The sequence below is a fragment of the Podarcis erhardii genome, assembly GCF_964252035.2.
Source record: "Podarcis erhardii genome assembly, chromosome: 9".
Taxonomy (NCBI): domain Eukaryota; kingdom Metazoa; phylum Chordata; class Lepidosauria; order Squamata; family Lacertidae; genus Podarcis; species Podarcis erhardii.
The window spans coordinates 2,167,973-2,190,053 of record NC_138512.1 but is presented as its reverse complement, the minus strand read 5'-3'; the positions used below and the strand labels follow the sequence as shown (position 1 = coordinate 2,190,053).

At 42.1% G+C, this 22,081-nt stretch overlaps 1 protein-coding gene across 1 annotated transcript in view; it reads right to left on the bottom strand.

The window, feature by feature from the left end:
- The window catches only part of ETFA (electron transfer flavoprotein subunit alpha), a 47,186-nt gene that overhangs the window by 6,782 nt on the left and 18,323 nt on the right, over positions 1–22,081 (bottom strand). Inside the window, exons 8-11 of the mRNA XM_081876438.1 lie at positions 20,058–20,126; positions 19,549–19,631; positions 10,803–10,868; positions 6,260–6,340 (exon numbers count right to left, since the gene is read on the bottom strand). Of these exons, the coding sequence (XP_081732564.1) occupies positions 6,260–6,340; positions 10,803–10,868; positions 19,549–19,631; positions 20,058–20,126 (299 nt within the window). The remainder of the gene's footprint in view (positions 1–6,259; positions 6,341–10,802; positions 10,869–19,548; positions 19,632–20,057; positions 20,127–22,081) is intronic.

The window sequence follows — 22,081 nt, the reverse complement described above, 5'->3', positions numbered from 1 at the left end:
TCAGTCTCAGTTTTCGGTATAAGTGTGATGTAAGCTTCTTGCCACGACTCTGGCACTTTTTTCCCCTCCAAAATTTCATTGCAAACCTCCTTTAGTGGTTGAATTAAATAGTCTTTCAAAGTTCTATAGTATTTGGAGTTTAATCCATCAGGCCCTAGAGATTTGCCCAATTGCATATTCTGAATGGCACCTTCCACCTCTTGTTCTGTTATTTTGTAATTCAAAAGTAGTTTATTTTCTTGAGAAATTTTTTGTAATCCATTAATTTTCAAAAATTGGTCGATTTTGGTCTCATTCTGTGGCCCTTGTGTATAAAGTTGTTTGAAATATCTCTGAAAACAGTTTCTTATCTCCTGTGGATTCTGTATATTCTTACCATCAACTTCAAGATTAGTAACAGTGTTTAATTTTTGTCTCTTCTTCAACTGCCACGCTAACAACTTCCCACATTTATTCGCTGAATCAAAAGTCTTTTGTCTCATCTGTTTAATTTTCCATTCTATCTCTTGGTTTATCATTTTCATATATTGTACTTGATAAAGCTTGATTTCTCTTAAGATCTCTTGTGACTTCGGTTTAGATCTAAGTTTCCTCTCTCCTTCTCTTATTTTTCCCAAGATCTTTTCTTTTTTCTCCTCTTGAGTTCTCTTTTTTATTACATTCTGCTGAATCAAAAATCCTCTCATTACAGCTTTGCTAGCGTCCCAAATTATTCTTTTTTCCACAGAAGTCTTCAAATTTATCTCAAAATAGTCTCTCATAATTTTTTGGGCCTTCTTAATAATTTCCTGGTCTCTAAACAAGGTGTCATTCATCCTCCATCTGAAGGAGCCAATCGATGTTACTTTCATTTCCATCTTCACAGGGTTATGGTCGGAGCAAGTTTTTGGGCAAATTTCCACTTTTCGAATCTTGGGAGCTAGTCCTCTGGTTATCCAGATTTGGTCAATTCTAGTCCAAGTCTTTTGGGCTTCAGAAAAGAAGGTTCCCTCTCTACCTAGGGGGTTCTTAGTTCTCCATGTATCAATTAGGTCCATATTGTCTGTCATTTCAAAAAAAGTTTTTGGTAGTCTTCCATCCTTTGTCACCACTTGTCTTTCTGACTTATCCATATTTGTCGAAACCACACCATTCATATCTCCAAGCATGATAATATTGCAGTCCATAAAGTCCAACAGTGTCTCATGCAGTTTCTTGAAAAATTCTGATTTCCCCTCATTTGGTGCATATATCCCTATAATCAGAAATTTCTCTCCTTGAAAATGTATCTCAATTGCCACAAATCTTCCTTGATCATCTTTAAAAACAAATTTGGGTAATAGGCTTTCTTTTGCGTAAATCAGTGTTTCCCAACCTTGTGCCTCCAGCTGTTTTTGGACTACAATTCCCATCATCCCTTGCCACTGGTCTTGCTAGTCAGGGATGATGGGAGTTGTAGTTCAAAAACAGCTGGAGGCACAAGGTTGGGAAACACTGGCGTAAATCACAACTCCTCTCTTTTTAACTTTGTCTGATGAAATAAATTCTTGGCCTAATCTTTTATTGATTAAAACTTTCCTGTGTATTCTGGTCACGTGAGTTTCTTGCAAACAAATCAAGTCCAATTTCTCCTTTTTCAACAAATGAAAAATTCTTTTCCTCTTGTCAGGGGAATTCAGCCCTCGGATGTTCCAACTTAATACCTGCAAAGACATTGTGTAGTTATTCTGTTCCTCCTACTGCTCCCAGTAGTTGTTCTTGGTCTGTTGGTGGTTTCGCTTTCTCTGATTTATCCAATCTCAGTGGTAACTTTCCTGTGTCCAAAGCTCCTGGCTTTGGTATCTTCGGTTCTCCTTCCTCTGACTCTTTTTGTAGATGTTCCTCGTGGTCTTTCAAAAATCTCACTTTATCTTCTTCTGATCTTATTCTCACCTTTTTCCCTTTGTAGGTAAAAGACAAACCCTGTGGAAACTCCCACCTAAAAATGATGTTGTTTCTTCTTAGCAAGTGCACTAGGTCTCCGTATTTAGCCCTAAGGTCCAATAAGTGCTTTGGGATGTCTTTAAAGATCTCAATCCTAGAATCCTCTATCTCCAATGATTTCTTGTAGTGCAGGCCCAGTATTTTGTCTCTCTCTTCCTTAGATCTAAGTGTGATCAGGCAATCTCTTGCTCTGTTCTTCTTTCCTTTACCACCTTTACCAAATCTAAAGGCAGTCACTATCTTGAAATCTTTGTCTTGATCAAGGCCCCAGAATTCTTCAAATTCCTGTGTCAGGAATTCACTCAAGTTATTTTCTTCCACTTCTGGGACCGCTCTGATCCTCAGATTGGCCTGTTTATCTCTGAGTTCAAATAAGGACAATTGCGTCTTGTGGTCTTCAAGTTGTCTATTAATTGGCTGAATCTTTTCCTCTACTTCTATTTTTTTTTAAATGATATTTTATTAGATTTTATGACAAAAAAGTTACAAAGACAACAACAAAAATTAAACACAAAAAGATTACAAAAAAATAAAAATAAAATCCCTTTCAGATTTTTCGACATTCTTTCACTTGTTCTCCTGACTTCCTCCCACCTCCCTCTTTGTATTCCATTTAAAAAATTATTCAGCAAATTCAGCCTTATTCCTCAGACCTCTTCATTTTTTATATTAATCTCATTAATCCTTATCTTATCCTCTTGATCTTGAAAATTATTAGACATACACCATTTTGACTTTTCTGCTAAAGCCAATTATTCCTTTCCAGCATTTCTTAATATTTCATTAGTATTACACTAATTCCCTAAATATAGGTTTATTACAAAAAGCATTTCTCATTCTAAATTTATCCAACGTCCCTTTTTCTGGTTCCGGATAATGTCAGTCCTTATATCATTATATCCTCAGTCCGGTGTTCTAATGTCTGAGGCCCTCAGGTCACTTCTAGGCCCCCTCTGCGGGTTTTCTTGTTTCTGTTTGTAGTTGCATACATCCTTGTTCCCCGTTGGGTTCTTTTGCAGTTTCTTCTCTTTCTCTTTGGGGAGCCAATCTCCGGGGAGTTCCGTGTAGTAGTATTTTTCATTTCCTTTCATCCAGTTGTCCCATTCCCCGGTGATGCACTCCCCATCATTTAGTTTGTAATCCAGAAAGCAGTTATTCCAGAAATGATCTTCCACCTGTTTCACAGTCCCACCAAGAATAACACTTTTCTTAAATCCAAAATTTAGCCAGTGTCCTCCAAGTTCCATTTCCCAATGTTGCAACTTTTGGTCATGTAGGACTTGAAGTCTCTTTATCTTTTGAGGCGCATTCACAGCCTCTTCCACCATTCTCTGACCTTGCACTTGCTCTGTTAAGCCAACTTCCTGAGTAAGTTGTTGTGCGGTTTCTGTGACTGCATTTCCCCTTGGCACCTCCTTGCTAATTGCAGCTGTTATATAGACCATCTGTTGATTCATCCGAGATACTTTCTCCTCCAGCTGGAGCAGTACATCATATATTTTGTCCAGGGTAGATAAAACTTCCTTTCTAGTCATTTTGTCAAGGTCAGGAAACTAGTCCCACGGTCTATTTTTCCCAGTTACAGTGCTCTCTTTGCAGGTTGTAACAAACACCCTGGCTGGCTTCCTCTAGGGGGTGTAGTTACTTTTTGACATCCATTTTTAAAATGTAACCAACAAGGAGAAAGTTACTTTCCATTCTCAGATATTTTGTTTCCTTTCAACGTAAAACGAACAGGCAGAAGGGAGCGTTAGAATTATTTTTCCCCCTTTTCCAGTTCTGTCAATTTTTCTATAATCAAATTGTAGGCATCACCGACGGTTTCTTTCCTGTCATTTCGTCCCCAGATTAGGGACACTGGAAGCTTGCTTTCTTAACACACTCTCAGCAGGATTTAAAAGTCAAACTTCTCCCCCTTTCCTCCTGCTGGCTAGGGGGGGTTGATGATTAAAAATGCAGGAAATTCCCAGCTGTCAATTTACCCGGCTTTTAGCTTATAGGATCTTTGCTTTGTTCTTTATACAAGGAACGGGAGGCGGACTTCCTGTTTACACCTTCCAGTCTCGGTTCAAATTCAAAGATGTTTTTTTTTTTTAAGTCCAAAAGTTTCAATTATCCTACTCACGGGTTGTTGTTTAAAGTCCGAATTGTTAGAGGAAGAAGGACAGCGCTCTCCGACATTGGCTATGCAGCTTCGCTCCGCAGAAGTAGCGATTGACTCTCAGCACCACGTCAACCCCTGTCCCACTCCGGAGCCCTTAATAGGGTCCCTTTGCTAAACGGGGGGGGCGCAAACGGTGCCCGCCGAGTCCCACGGTCGCAGGCTTCTTCCGCCTGCGATTTTTGAAGGGCTCCCCGCTTCGCTGCAGCGGTAAGACCCAGTTTCTGTGGAGCTGTCTCCCTCTGGATCAGAGGGAATCCGCCATTGTCGGAGGCGCCACCTCCGGAAGTGCTTTTCCTCTACTTCTAGTACCTTCTCTTTTGCGTCCTCTGCAATCCTTCTTGTCAATTTAGATTCCTGTAGCAGCCTATCGATGGCCTGTGTGTTTGAACTAATAGTTGTAGTATTTAAGTCAATTTTTGCTGACAGTTTTTCTAATGCTCCAAAAATTTTGTCCAATGATACACTGAGTGTCTCTTCAGAGCCCCCACCTTTTGTCCCAGATTGACCAGTTTCTTCCTTTTCTATGACTGGAGGGGCTACAATTGATTGTCTTCGCTGCTACTGCCTGGTTTTTACTCTTGGAGCTTTTTCCTGGGGTTTTTCCTGAGGTTGGAGTTGATCCATTACTTATCTTCCTCAAGGTCACTCTCACTGTCAAATTCTTTTGTAATGGGAAAAGTTTCCTAGCCAGCTGCAATGGAAAATCCCCAGTAATAACACAGACCTCCTCTAGGGGAGCACCTTGGCAACAATGTTCCTTTCAAAATGGCTTGCTTCTAAATACAATAATATCCTTCAGTCAGAGGCAACAGTTGCAAAAAGAGTCTCTCAATATTTTTCAGTTCATATACAGTCCATATACAAAGTAACCATATTGCAACAACAAATGGTGCAGGGCTTTCCTTTCAGTCTCTGGCAGCCCAATAGCAGGGGTTAAGCGGTGGTCTTAATTTCCTCCCTTTTTTCCCCTCACGCAACAAGTTTCTTCTCACCCCCCAACTTTAGGGGGGAATTCTTTCAACAGGCGTTGAAATTAAACTCCTTGTACTCAACTTTTCCCAGTTCTTAGCTTCAAAAGTCTTTGATTTAATCCTATTTACAAAAGCGGAAGACGGACTTCCTTTTTGCGCCTTCCCGCTTCAGAGCCAAATTCAAGTTTGTTGTGCCGATCAAAGGAGGCAAATCCTTTGATCTCCCATTTTTATCAAGTTCTTACGGGTTGTAGTTTAGAAGCCGAATTTTCAAAGGAAAAAAGGTCAGCGCTTTCCGGCATCAGCTGTGCAGCTTCACTCCGCAGAAGTAGCGATTAACTCTCAGCACGCACCTCCGTCCTGTTCCGGAGCTCTTTTCCGAGCCCCTTTCCAAAACAGGGGGAGCGCAAAGGTGCCCGCCGAGTCCCACGGTCGCAGGCTTCACCCGCCTGCGGTTTTTGGAAGGGTCCCCGCTTCGCTGTAGCGGGTAGACCCGATTTCTGCAGAGCTTCCCCTTCTTACTCAGAAGGAGTCCGCCATTGCCGATGGTGCCGCCTCCGGAAGTGCTCGGTCCCTGCTCTTGCCAACCTAGCAGTTTGAAAGCACATCAAAGTGCAAGTAGATAAATAGGTACCGCTCTGGCGGGAAGGTAAAGGGCGTTTCCGTGCGCTGCTCTGGTTCGCCAGAAGTGGCTTAGTCATGCTGGCCACATGACCCGGAAGCTGTACGCCGGCTCCCTCGGCCAATAAAGTGAGATGAGCGCCACAACCCCAGAGTCGGCCACGACTGGACCTAATGGTTAGGGGTCCCTTTACCTTTATCTTAACCCATATGGTCAAGGCTGTATAACCCCATTTGGGAGGCGGTGCTGGCTGCTGAAAGGGGCTACATAGATATTGGTAGATTCATTGAATATAACCCTTGCCATACGAGGTTTCAAGATCCTAAAGAGCAAGGTCTATGACATAATGACTTTTTGCAGGGCTATCAAAATCAGTGCCCATCCCAAACAGCCTTACTTGGATTGAGGTGGGTGAAGGAGTGGAAGGAAAGTGATCAGCACACATTCAATCTCTGTTTACGTCCGTGAGGACTGATAGGCAGCTTTAGCCCAACAACTTTTGGAATGTAATCAGGTTGGTTCCCCCACAACAAAACTCACCTTAAACAAGTCGGCTACCAAACCATAATCGGCTACTTGGAATATTGGTGCTTCTGGATCTTTGTTGATAGCTACTATTGTCTGAAAAAAGAAAGTAAAGAGGGAGATTACTCATGGAGTACAAGTTATTGGTGGCTTTCTCTGTAGTCACAGAATCACAGAGTGGGAGGAGACCCACTTGCCCAACCGCCTGCTCAGTGCCCGCAGCCTTGGCTGACCCTGCTGCTCTTCAAGGAGGTTCTTTCTCACTCTTCACAACAGAAATAAAAAACTGAATGTTTACAACCTGTCTTGTGGTGCCTCAATCTTAATTCCCCCCCCCCCCCAGAATCTGTTGGCAATGCAGGTGTCAAGCCAGACACTGGGCACATGCAATGCCACATGGTGAAATTCTATTTGCCTGCCCAGGATCACACTTTAAATCCAGCCTACCACCCTTCATCACAAGCAACTCCCAAGGCAAAACACCAACACCTGCTAGTGCTCTCTCAACTTCTCCGTTCTCACTCTAAAGCAGGGCTGGAGCACCACTGGCCCTCCTGGCTGGGGCTGATGGGAGCTGGAGTCCAACAAGACCCATTCCCAGCCTCGAGATAAGCTGAACAACACATCTAAAAAGATGGGCCTGAGAATCAAAGACATGGGATGATAATAATAATAAGCATAGGCAATGGGTTGATTCCAGTTCTGAGCTGGGGCAAGAGGACTCCCAGTTCCCCTTCCCCCACTGCCGGATCTACTCTGGAATGTCCCCCAACCCCCTGGAGCCAATTTGGGGGACTATTGGGGGGGCTGGAGGGGAAGTCTGTTGCAGGAGCTGCAGCATTAGATACAGTCCACTGGATTGGAATCACTGCAACAATCTTATGGCTGTGGGCTAGATAATTAGAAATTGCAGCCATTGTGCAAAGAGCAACCTTCAACATCCCTGAGGGCTTCAAAACTCATGGGCAGCCCTGCTGGTTCAGACCAAAGGTCTATCTAGTCCAGTATTCCATTCTGCATAGCAACCAAGCAGATGCTGTTGGGAAGTCCACAAGGAGGACAGAAAAGTCCCAGAGCACCTCTGCTGTTGCTCCCCAGCAGCTGAGGTTCAGTGGCACACTGCCTCTGAACATGAGAAGTTCAATAAAGCCATCACAGGCTTCTTGAACCTGCCTAAGGACGTACGGCTCAAGCACCTCCAAAGGGACATTTCACTTTCTCTCTTTCAAATAGCAGCAACACCACTGTCCTACAATAAATTGTGTTAACGAATCAGCCACTGGCCCAATTAATGCTTAAGCCTCACCTGTTTTTACTTTCAAGTCTTTTATTTAAATATTTAGTTAATTTACTTAAGCAAAAGGTTAACTAACTCAAAGCAGCTTACAGGGAATGAAGAAGCATAGCATGAATTTATTTACATGCAGCTGTAAGTCACAATAATATTTATTTGCTAGTTATCAACAGTTTACTTTTAGTGAACTATTTTTCATATAGATATTAAAAATAGTTTTTAAGGGGAGAGAGGAAAGCAGAGAGATTCCATTATTTAAAGATAAATAAATACTGGTTTTCTACCCTGACATAACAACAAATAAATTATACATTTTGCTTGCAAAAAGCTTTGTAGACTACTTTCAGAAACATATTCAAAGTGTGCAAGTTCACAGTGACAGATCCACTCAGGAGATTGTTGCCATGGTTATAGAAGGGTTTCCCTTGCTTCCACACATTGTTTGAGCAGATACAACCCAACTCCGTCTAGGGTCTGATAAACACACAGAAGTGGGGCACAGTTCAAGTAAAAGTAAAAGAAAGTTTAAGCTCTCAAAAATATGTTCTGCGAGTTCAAATATATAACATTATTCAGAAAAAAACTCTAGCAAAACATATTTGAACATCTTTTTTTAAAAAAATGGCATTTTCAACGCCCAAAGCAGTGGACAGAAATAGCACAACTTACTGAAGTGATGAAAGATTTGTTTTATTCAAGTCCAGTGCCAAAGCAATTTACAGCACATTTCTCAGCATGTCTATTCAGAATTCTGTCCCACTGAGCTGAGCATGTGTGTAGATCATTGAAGCCTTAGGGTAGGGCTGGGGGATATATTGGTATATCATCCAAAACCAGACAAAAGGCCATATCATGATATCGTTTTCATAATTTTTGACCTGGCATTATACTGCTAATCATGATGTGTGTATGTGCTATGCAAAAATCACAATGTGGGAAAAACAGTGAGCTCAGCCAGTGCCTCTACATAGCTCCATCCTTATTTCAGACATGGTGATATATTGGTATTTCGTGATGTTTAGCTGGTGATACACTGCGGTGTTGGAAACCAGATATCATCCACCCCTGCCTTAGGGCGCAAACCAGTGGTTCCCACCAGGAGGGCAGCCCAGGGGCCACAGGAAAGAGTGTATTTCTTCATCTGCCCATGAAAAGAAGATTCACCTTAGAGATCCCCTTGTGGTCACAGAAACCTCTGCAGCTGCACCCCCCCCCCCACACACACTTATGCCATCTGTGTTCCAATGGCGCAAGGGAGAGAGAGACCTAAAAGCTCCCTTGTTCTCCGGGGAAACTTCTAAACCAGGAAGAAACATGTACCAGCCCTGGAGATGGCAGAGTGAATCTCCCAGCCAAGGGAAAAAGCTGCCCACCCCACCAGCTTCCAACCCAGCAGGGCTTGGATAGGACAGTTCCTTCACCATCATTACAGAGAGATCATTCTGCTCGAGTATTAGAGGGTGAATATTTTCCCTAGCATTACTGGTGGAATCATCTGTTTAGATGGTCATGACAAAAAAGATGGTCGAATATAGTCCAAGCCAGTCAGGGAGCAGCACACAAGATGGAACATGAATTGGATGTTCGCCTTTCCATATTGACTTTTAATGCCTCCTCCCCACAAAAAAATCATACGGAGCAGGAAACTATCTTAATGACATTGAGTTTAAGAATGAAAACTGCAGCATCAACAATCTTCCTCCACCAATTTCACCATTCTGGCAGGAGCATCATTTTGCTAGATTCCTTTCCACCTAAATATTAAACCATAGTTCCTTCACTTTAAAATGCTCATTCTTGCCATTTCTGCCATTTAATTATGTCTCTCAAAGTACTGTTCATGTGAAAGACGGCAAATTGTTCTCTTGTTTATCTCAGATAAGTCACTTTGTGAATTGTACTGTACTCCTGTGCACATTTGCCCAAAATAAGTTATTCTTCAGATATCCGAAGAAGTGTGCATACACACGAAAGCTTATACCAAGAACAAACTTAGTTGGTCTCTAAGGTGTTACTGGACAACTTTTTAATTTATTTTTTTTTATTTCGACTGCGTCAGACCAACACTGCTACCTACCTACCTGAATCTGCCCAAAATAAGGTTTTACTGTGTTCAATGGGGTTTCCTCCCCAAGTAACTTTATATAGGGTAATAATCTTAGGGTCCTGGCCAATAAAATTAATGGATGAAAGTTCTTCATGCCTATTCGTATCAACGAGTCTGCTCTGAGTAAGATGAACACTGGATGCAACCTCAATGCACTAACCATCTACAAATATTTCTGAGACTCCAAGCAGGAGGAGGAGTTTTAAAAGCCACATTGCCCAGAGTATCAGCTACATGAGTTGGGCTAATGAACAGGTAAGAGGCACTTCAGCTGGTGTGTCATATACCACTATGGGCAATTTTTTTCCAGCAGTCTCCACAGTGGTGTGTGTGTGTCTGTGACACTATTCAGGTACTGAAACTATGTCCCAAAAGGGAGTGTAGCATTGTTCTGCCCAGACATATCTATTTGACTACATGGCTCCAATGTCCTTAGGATGATTTGTTAATGACAAGAAATAGTATGACTTCACAATTCAAAGAGAAAACAAAGCACATCAGAGAACAAAAAAAAGAAAACTGGGACATACAGCGAAGACACAGAATTGTTTTATAGTTTTCATGCTTCAACATGTGAATTTTCTCACATTAAACTGCCTCTTAAAAAGGCAGGAAAGCTCTTGTTTCAGAGATAATGAAACCCATCTTCCACTGGAGGTACAGAAAGATAATCTGAACAAGTCTTGTGGAAAAACATAGTTGAAAAACATTTCAGCTACTAATGAGTTAAACCTTTTAAAGTTTTATTATCATTTTATAATAGGGTTTCCATTTGAATGGATAAATGATGGAACATTCAAAAAGCGTCTTTTACTTTATGGAATAGTAAGTCCATAATTCAAATTGCACATTGTTATGCATGAATTCATGTGTCAGATTCTGAAATATATGAATATAGCTCTACGGCATAGGATTCTAAACAGAAACTGTTTTGCTTAAGCTATAAATTCAGTCTGCTTCTACAAATGGTCTGTTTCTGTTTATTTTGGAATGTGTACACTGTAATGCACTATTGGCAATAATGTTGTGATATTGACAACTGATTTACTTTCTAGAATGGGATTAATCTATTCTATTTCTATATTTTACTCAACTGCCACCACCCAAAAGAAGCTTGTCTCTGCTTTGACTATGACCAATAAACTTTTCTACAGTACCTTACTGTCTTTCATTCCAGCTAGATGCTGAATTGCTCCAGATATTCCAACAGCAATATAAAGTTCCTGAAACAGAAAATAGAATAGAATTGAAATAAAGACTCAAACTAGTGGGAAAATGCATTCTGCAAACAAATTTTACCAGTGGGTGACTTAGGTTCAGACTACTTTGCTTCTGCTCCTCAATATTCTTTCTGGCTTAAGGAGCCTGCTCCATCATCTATGTGATTGCTCTTCAGTTATTTGAAAATGGCTATGACATAGATGATGGTGCAAGCTCCTTTTCTTCCACTCCAGAGGGTAGGACCTGAATCAATGGATAGAAATTGCAAGAAATACGGACTAAACACCAGGATGAATTTTCTGACGGTAAGAGCTGTTCAAATAGACTCCCTCAGAAAGTGGTGGGCTCTCCTTGAATGGCCATCTGGCAAAGATTCTTTAGCTATGACTCCTGCACTGCAGGAGGTAGGATAGATGACCCCTGAGGTCCCTTCCAACCCTTCAATTTTATGATTCTACTTGCTGTGGGAAGAAACCACATCAGTCACCACCCAACATGTCAAAACATAGTGATCCTAAGAAGGGAGGATCCAGCAATGCAATTCTCAATCTGTCATTTTAGCTGCTCTTTCACTGACACTGAAGCCTTTTAACTCAATGTTTAGGGGAGAAATAGGCATACAGACCATGTAAGATTCAGAAAGCAACTGTATCCCACAGCAAATTTCTTATCCACTGACTTCTCAAAGCATTTCCACACATGTTTACTCAGCAGTAAAGTCCCAATGACAGGGCTTGCACCCTATTTATTTATAATATTTCTTCCTCCTCTGCCCAGGCTGGGTTACAACAATATAATATACATTTATAAAAATAAATAAAACAATTTCAATTATGAAAGTAAGTAAAAGTAACATTTTTTACTGAAGCTGTCCATGCTCTGGTGAGATCCCACATGGACTACTATAATGCAATGTATGTGGAGCTGACCTTGAAGACATTCCAGGGACTGCCACTAGTTTGGAATGCAGCTGCTAGGTGGGGCAGCCCCATGAGACCACGTACCACTGGACCTGAAAGCACTGCAACGGTTGCCAGCAAGCAGCATGGCCCAGTTCAAGGTGTTAGTACTAGCATACAAAGCTCTAAATGGCTTGGGACCCAAGTGCATCAAAGAGTGGCATCAGCAAGCGAGGCTTTGGTAGTTACAACCAAAACAAAATCGTATAGATTCAACAAGAGAGGTAGGTCCCACAAAACAAAACACTTTAAATAGAGTCAAGACCCTGACGGGAATTCTGCACTTGTGGATCTTGCTGACAATGCATTGCTGTGATAAGGCTGCACTAACTGGGCAATGGTGGCCAAGAAATGTGTAGAGGTCTGTTTTTGTGCATGCAGAATTTGACATATTAATACAAAGTTAGGCAATCATACGGATTAGTAAAGAAACAACAGGTGGCAATTTAACAAGTTTCTGAATGCCTTAAGCACATCTGGAATGTGGGGGGGGCGTGCGCCCACGTGCACCACACACACCTATTATGTGGTTCTAAGACCAACCATCACCCAAAACTTTTGTAATAGCATATCTGCCTGTCACAGTAAGCTATAATCCCTGCAGTGGTAGTACAGTGCAATTTGCAATGTGCTATGCTCTCTGGGTTAAATATTTATATTTTCCTTATGAAGGTGCCAACAAATCCACTTGCAAGCTCAACAGGTACCCTGGCCATATAGAGAGCAGAACAGCCAGGAGCACACAGGGAACATCCCAGAGTTCTCAATTGCACTGCAGTTTGGAGAATCTCTTCCAAGCCATATGAGAAATAAATGTGGTTTCTTATCTTCCGAGAAGAATCAGAAGACCACATGCTTTCCCTCTCCCTCTCCCTCTCCCTCTCCCTCTCTCTCTCTCTCTCCAGCTCTCTGCAGATGCCAGGCAACCAGGGTGTGTGTGTGTGCGGAATGGAAACTGCAAACAATGGTTGGCTAATAAGTGAAGCCAATATCTGTGGAGCCCTCTAACCACCCCCCATGCAGCCCCGTTGAATCTGCAGAGCGAAGAAGCAGCAATTAAGCAAGAAAAAATGTGGATATTGCATGAGCCCACATTGTACTGGAAAAAACTGCTCAAATCCCAAGCAGTGAAGTAGTTCACATCACTATAGAGTCTGCCAGGTCAAACAATTTCATCCCTTTCTAATCCTTTTCACTTTAAGAACTTATATGGGGCTTTGATCAACTGGGACACGTGACCACTCTTAAGCGTGCTTAGGGTGTCTGCTTGAGTGCAGGGCCATACAGCGTTTCTTTTTGCTCTCGTGGGAAAAGCACATCAATTGCTTTCAGCTAAATGCACTCTCATATGAATATTTTAGTACAATTTAATGTTTCTGCACCAACCCCTGAGGAACAGAGCATCAATTTGAGTACACGGTTCTCTTGGACTTAAAAGCCACACTGGATAATGTAGGATGAAAGGGGCTGTCAGTCTTCAGCTTTTTAGCAAGTCAGAGAAAGAGAACCTGAAAATTCAGTCCCAGCTGCATACAAACAGCTCTTTGAAGTTTCTGGCTCAAAAAAGCAAGACAACGCTGCTGCGCATTCAGAGGAAATGGGCATTTCCCCCCCAAATCTGTTAACAGCACTGACTTAACCTTTGCACCATCAGCATCACTCCTGATCCATTAATAAAATACCCAAATTCCCTCTTCCCAAACAGCAAACCGTCAGTTCTGAGAACTTAATTTAGTTATCATGTGCATCTTTACAGAAATTTTACAGTAAGGAGCTCCAGAATGTACTCTTTTAAAGTCACAACTTGCTAAGCAGAATGAATGCCAAGATTGTTGAGGTATAAGATAAATGTTTAATATTTAAATAATAGACTGGTGTGTATGTACTGCCAAACCATGATACATAATTATGCAAAGAAGCCATCGCAATTCCAAGTGAAGTGTCAGTCATAAACTCCGCACTCTACTCACACAGCCATGAGGACTTCTGTCAAGCTTAACCACAGGAACCAGGGATCTTAAAAAAGAAACTCCGGTCAGTTTCAAAATAAGCTTTAAACCAAGAGGGCTTATTATCAAGCTGACCGTGCTGTTTGTTTGTTGAAAAATCGCTGGTTCATTCCCAACACAAGGTTGAGTGCTTCCTCTTCAGGAGTGCTCCAGCCACTACCTTCCTCCAACAGCCCAATTTATTCTCCTTCCACTCACCAAGGAACCTCGGTTTTTCTTTTTCGACTAAGACTGCAGCTACAGAACAGTCCGCTGGAGCAATTTTCTAAATATTTCATCCTCTTTCTGCTAACCTCAGGGTTCCACCAAACATACAGATGTTTCCCTCTTGTTCCTCAGAGGCCCCATCTTGGCTCCATTTCTGTCCACACTTATCACCCAAGTTCACTATTAGAAGGAGAGATACATTAGGTGCCTGTGAACATGTTGACAGAACAGTTCTCTGGTGGCCAAAAACCCTTCAGGATTATGCAAGATATGACAAAGCTCATTTATTATCTCAGCTCTGCACATTTTGGTGCCAGGAAATAGTTCGGAACGAGGACGACATGGGTGATGGCCAAGATGCCCAACACTGTAGCAATCCATACCACAGCAGTCCCAGGCCACAATGCTGTAGGCTGAGAGCTCAAATGGTAGGGACCACTTATTTGCACAGCTCAGACTTTAAGTCCCGTGTTATAATGAAACCATTTCAGACAACATTCCTATTGAATGGGGAATTTTTTTTCACCCCTCAGTCAACTAAGTACAATCATTTTTAATGTTTTACTTCTAAGAACGTTCCCAAAGGACTATGCTGCTAACTGAGCGCACTTTTAACGTATCTGAACAAACTGGCCATTTGTTCACAGAGCAAGACGAGTGCATTTTGAGAAAGCTTCTACTCCACTTAAAGGAACTCAACAGGCTGCCAAGCTTTCCAGAGTGGTCTGCAACAAACTAGTGTACATCTGTGGTTAGCACAGGAAGGGTTTTTTTAAAAGGGCCAAAAGCAAAGATATCTCTTGAAATCAGTGAAAGCATAATTAAAGGCAAACAGTTAGAAAAATGTGGCTATCTTCTTTCAAAACCATTCCCTTTGACATCTCCCAACCATTAGCAGAGAAGCAGTGGCATCAGTCAAAATCTCTTCCAACCTGCCTCAAATACACACCCTACTCCATATCAGCTGAATTCCCCACTAGGCCAGTTCTGAAGCCTATAAATAGAGTAATAAAAGCATCCATGAAAAAATACTCTCCCCCACCATCGTGAACAAGAGTTTCCCTCACAACTTTACTTGCTCCTTACAGTGGTGCCCCGCAAGACGAATGCCTCACTAGACGAAAAACGCGCAAGACGAAAGGGTTTTCCGTTTTTCAAGGTGCTTCGCAAGACGAATTTCCCTATGGGCTTGCTTCGCAAGAAGAAAACGTCTTGCGGGTTTGCTTCCTTTTTCGTAAAACCGTTAATACCCGGGGAATCCGCGCTCCGCAAGACGAAAAAATCGCAAGGCGAAGCAACTCACGGAACGAATTAATTTCGTCTTGCGAGGCACCACTGTATATCCCTTCCAATCAGATTTCAATTTTCAATCCACTTAAAAAAAATAGATTTACTCCATTAACCTGATGCAATTGTTTAAGACATGCTTGCCGAAAGTAAAATCTCAGCCATGTGACATGCAGATTCTTGTTAAATTTTTGTATACAGTTCATCAACAATCAAGTCAATCCTTTTCATAGGCAAGTTGCTATTTATTGGTCTAAATTTAGCCTGGAACAGGCACGTCCAACTTTCAAGAGACAGCGATCTACTCCCACTATAAAAAAGTGATCTACCAAAGTTGAGCTTTTTTTAAGGAAACCAAAGTTATTGAGCTTTTTTTTAGGGACCCAAACTAGGCGGGAAGCAGGATCCCATAATCAACCACAGACCCACTGCAATCGACCATTGGATCGTGATCAACCTGTTGGGACATCCCTGGCCTAGAAGATCATACTGCATCACGATATTACTAAGTGCAGTTGTACACAAAACACAACTTATTGCAAAAACCAGAGCTGCCTAAATATGAAACTCCCCATATTGTGGATACCCCGCCCCCCCCATTTCAGATTATATACCAGGTAAGTTTAAAATTTTAGTACTCAGAATTCACACAGCATCCTCTAAATGTCCTAAAAGAGGAAGGGGCAGCCATTTCATTAGGCATGCCAAATGTTTATTATAGCAACTAGTTATACTGGAATGATTAAGTCTCCCGTCTCCAATATTTTTCCTATGCCAGTATTGTGATTTTAAAATCTGCATCTAGGTCCACAAAACCAAAATTCAATTTCCTCTCATGTTATGAGGCCATTCTGTGTTTTGTTCTGAATTAGCCACTGCCTTAAATAGAACCTTGTAGTATCTATTTGCGCCCCTTAAACAAATATGTAACCAGTCAAGTTACTGCAGTCCTGGGGATGCAAGAATGAAAACAAAACAGGCCAGTGATGTTGCATTTGGAGCTGAAACCATGCAAACAAATATGTAATTGCAGTCATTCTTGTTACATATCCGTAAGATTAGGAAATGTATCCTAGCCCTCAGAGCTTTGCATCATTCAGGACAAATAAGGCAGAGCTCTCTAAATACCTTTCTAAAAAATAACTGGCACAGCAAATGCGTGTTTTTGTTAATTATTTTATATGCAGATAGGTAGCCGTGTTGGTCTGCCATAGTCAAAACAAAACAAATTCCTTCCAGTAGCACCTTAAAGACCAACTAAGTCAGTTCTTGGTATGAGCTTTCGTGTGCATGCACACTTCTTCAGATACACTGAAACAGAAGTTTCCAGACCCTTCTATATAGTGAGAAGGTGGGGAGGGGTATTACTCAGAAGGGTGGTGGGAATGGGTGATTGGCAGATAGCTGTGATGAGCCTGTTGACGACTCTTAACGACTGCAATAGGTCTTACAGGAAAAAGCAAGGGGTGAAAAGGTGAAAAATGTATATGTATAATGAGATAAGAATCCAAGGTCTTTGTTCAGACCAGGTTTCTCCATGGTTTTAAGTTTGGTGGTAAGTTGTAATTCAGCAGCTTCTCTTTCCAGTCTATTTCTGAAATTCCTTTGTAGTAAAACAGCTACTTTGAGATCTTGTATAGAATGTCCTGGGAGATTGAAGTGTTCTCCTACTGGTTTCTCTGTCTTGTGATTCCTGATGTCCGATTTATGTCCGTTTATTCTTTGGCGTAAGGTCTGGCCTGTTTGTCCAATATAGAGAGCTGAAGGACACTGTTGGCATTTTATGGCATACACAATGTTAGACGATGAGCAATTAAATAGTCCCAAGATGGTATGTGTGATGTTGTTGGGGCCAGTAATGGTGTTGTCCGGGTGTATGTGGCAGCAAAGTTGGCATCTGGGTTTATTGCAGGCTCTGGTGCCAGTGTCCGTGTTAGGTCTGGTTGTAGTATTATTGTGGGTTAGGAGTTGTTTAAGACTGGGTGGCTGTCTGTAGGCAATGAAAGGTCTTCCTCCCAGAGCTTGAGAAAGAGAACTGTCATTGTCCAGGAGAGGTTGTAGATCTCTGATGATGCGTTGTACTGTTTTAACTTGGGAGCTGTATGTGATGACTAGAAGTGTTCTGTTATTTTCTTTTTTGGGTCTGTCTTGTAGCAAGTTCTCTCTGGGTATCAGTCTGGCTCTGTTGATCTGTTGTGTAACTTCATCTGTTGGGTATTTTAGTTCTAAAAAGGTTTGCTGTAGATCTCTTAGGTGAGAGTCTCTGCCTGTAGAATTGGAACAGATGCGGCTGTAACGTAGTGCCTGGCTATATACAATGGACTGTTTGGTATGTTTGGGATGGTAGCTAGAGGCATGTAGATATGTTTGTCGGTCAGTTGGTTTACGGTATAAGGTGGTGTCTATGTGCCCATCCTGTATTTTTATAGTAGTGTCCAAAAAATGTATTTCTTGCATAGATTGATTCATTGTTAGGTTGATAGTGGGGTGAAAATCATTGAATTTCTGGTGGAAGGTGTCCAGGGTCTGTTGACCATGTGTCCAGATGATAAAAATATCGTCAATGTATCGCAGGTACAAGAGAGGTTTGAGTGGGTAGGAGTTTAGGAAACGTTGTTCTAAATCTGCCATGAAGATGTTGGCATACTGTGAGGCCATGCGGGTGCCCATTGCTGTGCCGCTGATCAGAGAACTTGCTACAAGACAGAACTTGCTACAAGACAGACCCAAAAAAGAAAATAACAGAACACCTCTAGTCATCACATACAGCTCCCAAGTTAAAACAGTACAACGCATCATCAGAGATCTACAACCTCTCCTGGACAATGACAGTTCTCTTTCTCAAGCTCTGGGAGGAAGACCTTTCATTGCCTACAGACAGCCACCCAGTCTTAAACAACTCCTAACCCACAATAATACTACAACCAGACCTAACACGGACACTGGCACCAGAGCCTGCAATAAACCCAGATGCCAACTTTGCTGCCACATACACCCGGACAACACCATTACTGGCCCCAACAACATCACACATACCATCTTGGGACTATTTAATTGCTCATCGTCTAACATTGTGTATGCCATAAAATGCCAACAGTGTCCTTCAGCTCTCTATATTGGACAAACAGGCCAGACCTTACGCCAATGAATAAACAGACATAAATCGGACATCAGGAATCACATGACAGAGAAACCAGTAGGAGAACACTTCAATCTCCCAGGACATTCTATACAAGATCTCAAAGTAGCTGTTTTACTACAAAGGAATTTCAGAAATAGACTGGAAAGAGAAGCTGCTGAATTACAACTTATCACCAAACTTAAAACCATGGAGAAACCTGGTCTGAACAAAGACCTTGGATTCTTATCTCATTATACATGACAAAGCCATTTTTCACCTTTTCACCCCTTGCTTTTTCCTGTAAGACCTATTGCAGTCGTTAAGAGTCGTCAACAGGCTCATCACAGCTATCTGCCAATCACCCATTCCCACCACCCTTCTGAGTAATACCCCTCCCCACCTTCTCACTATATAGAAGGGTCTGGAAACTTCTGTTTCAGTGTATCTGAAGAAGTGTGCATGCACACGAAAGCTCATACCAAGAACTGACTTAGTTGGTCTTTAAGGTGCTACTGGAAGGAATTTGTTTTGTTTTTATTTTATATGCCTTCTTAGAGGGAAATAAATGAAGCAGTAAAGATTTTGGCATTAGATATGCCCCTTGTTTGGCTGTATTAAGATGCTGAGGCCTAGCTTAGGTTTGTTTGTTTGCTGTAAATTTTAAATGACTAAGCTAAGAGGTTGCAATAGGTTCCATCACACTCCCTTTTTTCCCTTCATCCCAAGAGGCAAAGCTTCTGTCACTCTGTTCAAATCAGGCCAAGTCTACTTTAGAAAACCACACCCATTTCACCAATGTCACATGCTCTGCGGGTGATGACAGTTAGTTATGAGAAGCTCGACTTAAATTGCTGCAATGATATCATGCTCCAGAAGGGAATCTTTCCCAAGATAAGGCAACACCATGAAGAGAAAAGGGCAGGGTTCTAGCAATCCTAAAGGTACTACAGGCTGGGAAAGGGGGTGGGGGAGCTTGCAGGCTGTATGCAAGCCTGGAGACTGCATTACCTACAGCTCCATTAGGAAAAGGCAATGGTCCTCCAAATTATTCCAGGGAATTTTAACCAGTCTCTTCTGCAAAAATAATTTGAATACTCACTGGTGCTACAATTTTGCCTGTCTGTCCAACCTGCATGTCATTGGGTACAAAGCCTGCATCAACAGCTGCACGAGACGCACCAACTAGAAGCAAAAAAAAGATAGTTATCTCAAGAAACATAGAAGCCAACATTTAATGCTTCATCCTATGTGTCTTCCCATTAGTAACAACAATTTCTTTCTTATACCCCACCCATCTGACTGGGTTGCCCCAATGAAAGTGGGGGTCCCTGATTTTCCCCAGTTCACCCTTCCAGATTTAGGCCCCTCAGGAGCTATAGGCCCTCAACCTTCAGGAACAGATGAGGGGATCATGATGGGAGCCATAAAGAAGCAGCAAGAAAGCCCTAGTACACTCCCCTCATGGAAGTTAGGATCCAAGCTAATGTATGCGCAAAAGTCTCCAGCTACAAGCCATTTACCCAAATTTCACACACTTCAAAAGATATGCCCATAGGATAGATAGCATCCCTAACTGCTCTAGAACCAAGGAGTAAAAGCAGTTGTTACCTGCAGCATGCAACTCATCCGCAAGCTCATACAGCAGTTTAAAGTTTTCTCCGCTCTTCAAGCCCCGTCCTTAAAAGTAAGGTAAGAGGTTAGATATGTTCAAGTGCCTTGAAATCTCTGAGTCAGACTAAATACATGACCGTAATAAAGTGTTGTTGTACGCTCCACCCCACTGTCGATTTTTGCAGTGCATTCTGTCAGGCACACATACACATCCCAGCCAAGGAACAATTCATTTTCCAACTGAACCTTATCAGTTTATCAGTCATATGAGACTCAAGGTCAAAATGCTCAGAGTAGGAGATAAATATCCTGCTACTGAATGGTTCTGTATTCCTTCTATCTTTTCTCTTCAGTACAGTCTGTGGTTTTTGGCTCTTCAGAGTGAAGTTCTGCACTTTGCCTGGAGATCCAGCAAGAATACTGGGCTTTGTAACCATTTTATGCTCTAAGAACTTCAGTAAAATTTTACTGAAGAACTTCTGCTTCCTGTGTGTGTGTGTTTTCTTACACTGGAACTCCACGGGATTTCACGCTACTCTGCTACTTTTGCCCATGCCCTGTTGTGCTCTTTTCAGGCATGGAGCCAGGGGTGACTGGTTTTTGTCACCAGCCTTAACATGAATGTTGTCTGTTTGAGATTAATGTAATTATTTCTTCAGAATGATAGAGGGTTACACATTTATTTACATATCTACCATAACTGAAAAAATGGAGGAATTAGAGCATAGTAACTTGCACTTCACTCCCCCTGCTGGCTTGAGAGTTACAGCTTTCAAGTAGAGTCGTATCTCGGAAGTCGAACGCCTTGTGAGTCAAAGGTTTTTGCTCCTGAACGCCGCAAACCCAGAAATGAGTCTTCTGGTTTGCAAATGTTCTTTGGAACCTGAACGTCCAACGCGGCTTATGCGGCTTCTAACTGGCTGCAGGAGCTTCCTGCCACCAATCAGAAGTCGAGCCTAGGTTTCCGTTCGACTTCTGAGGTACGACTGTAATAAAGTAGAGTACTGTTTTTTGCTATTTTATTTTTTCCTGAGATAGATGTGATAAACTAGTTGTGCTATTGTAGTATAGGCATCCCACTTATGCACGTTCTAATCGCACATGACCATGTATATGCGCAGCACCAGTAAATAATTAAATATATAGAATCATAGCAGGAAATGGCAGAACTGGAGAGTCCTTGTGGCTTGTGAGGAGACCCCCCCCCCCAAAGCCCAAAGAGGACATCCAGTGAGGGCAGAGGAAGCCCCAAAGAGACTGGAGGCACAGCGAGGCTTTGATTATGCTGCTCAGTCTCTCTGCCTAATAACTGACAAGTGGCGTAGACAACAGCAGCAGAAGCAACCACTTTTCCACGTGTCTGCCAGGTTCCAGCCAGCCCCAGAGCTCCAACTCTAATGGAAAAAAGAGGTGTGGAGAGGGAGTGGGGGGGACAGCAGGAAAATGTGTGCGTTCAGAGGCTTTTTAGAGGCTGCTCCTTTTACGGGATTTTACTTATGGGGAGGGGCCTGGAATGTAACCCCTGCATCATTGCAGGGGACACCTGTCATGCATGCAAACCGCCTTCACTGTAAAAGCAGATCACTCTTCAAACTAAGCTTTTCTAGATTTTTATTATTCATGCTGATTACAAGACAAATGCTGATATTTACAGTTACTTTACTTCATCCAATCCCACACCACTTCAATGAACTTTCTCATTTTCCAGCTTCCAACTACAAATTACTGGTCAGAATTCTTTAGGTATGGTAGAAGGTACAGTGGTACCTTGGTTCTCAAACACCTTGGTTCCCAAACGCTGAAAACCCAGAAGTGTTCTGGTTTTTTGACATTTTTCAGAAGCTGAACGTCTGATGCACTTGTCAGCTATTGTTTCTGGGGCACCTGCACCAATCAGAAGCCGCACCTTGGTTTTCAAACATTTCAGAATGGATTAAGTTCGAGAACCAAGGTACCACTGTATTTGGCGCTTTTGTTTTTGCTTTTTATTTTGCATTTTTGTTTTTGAGGCTTTTTCAGTT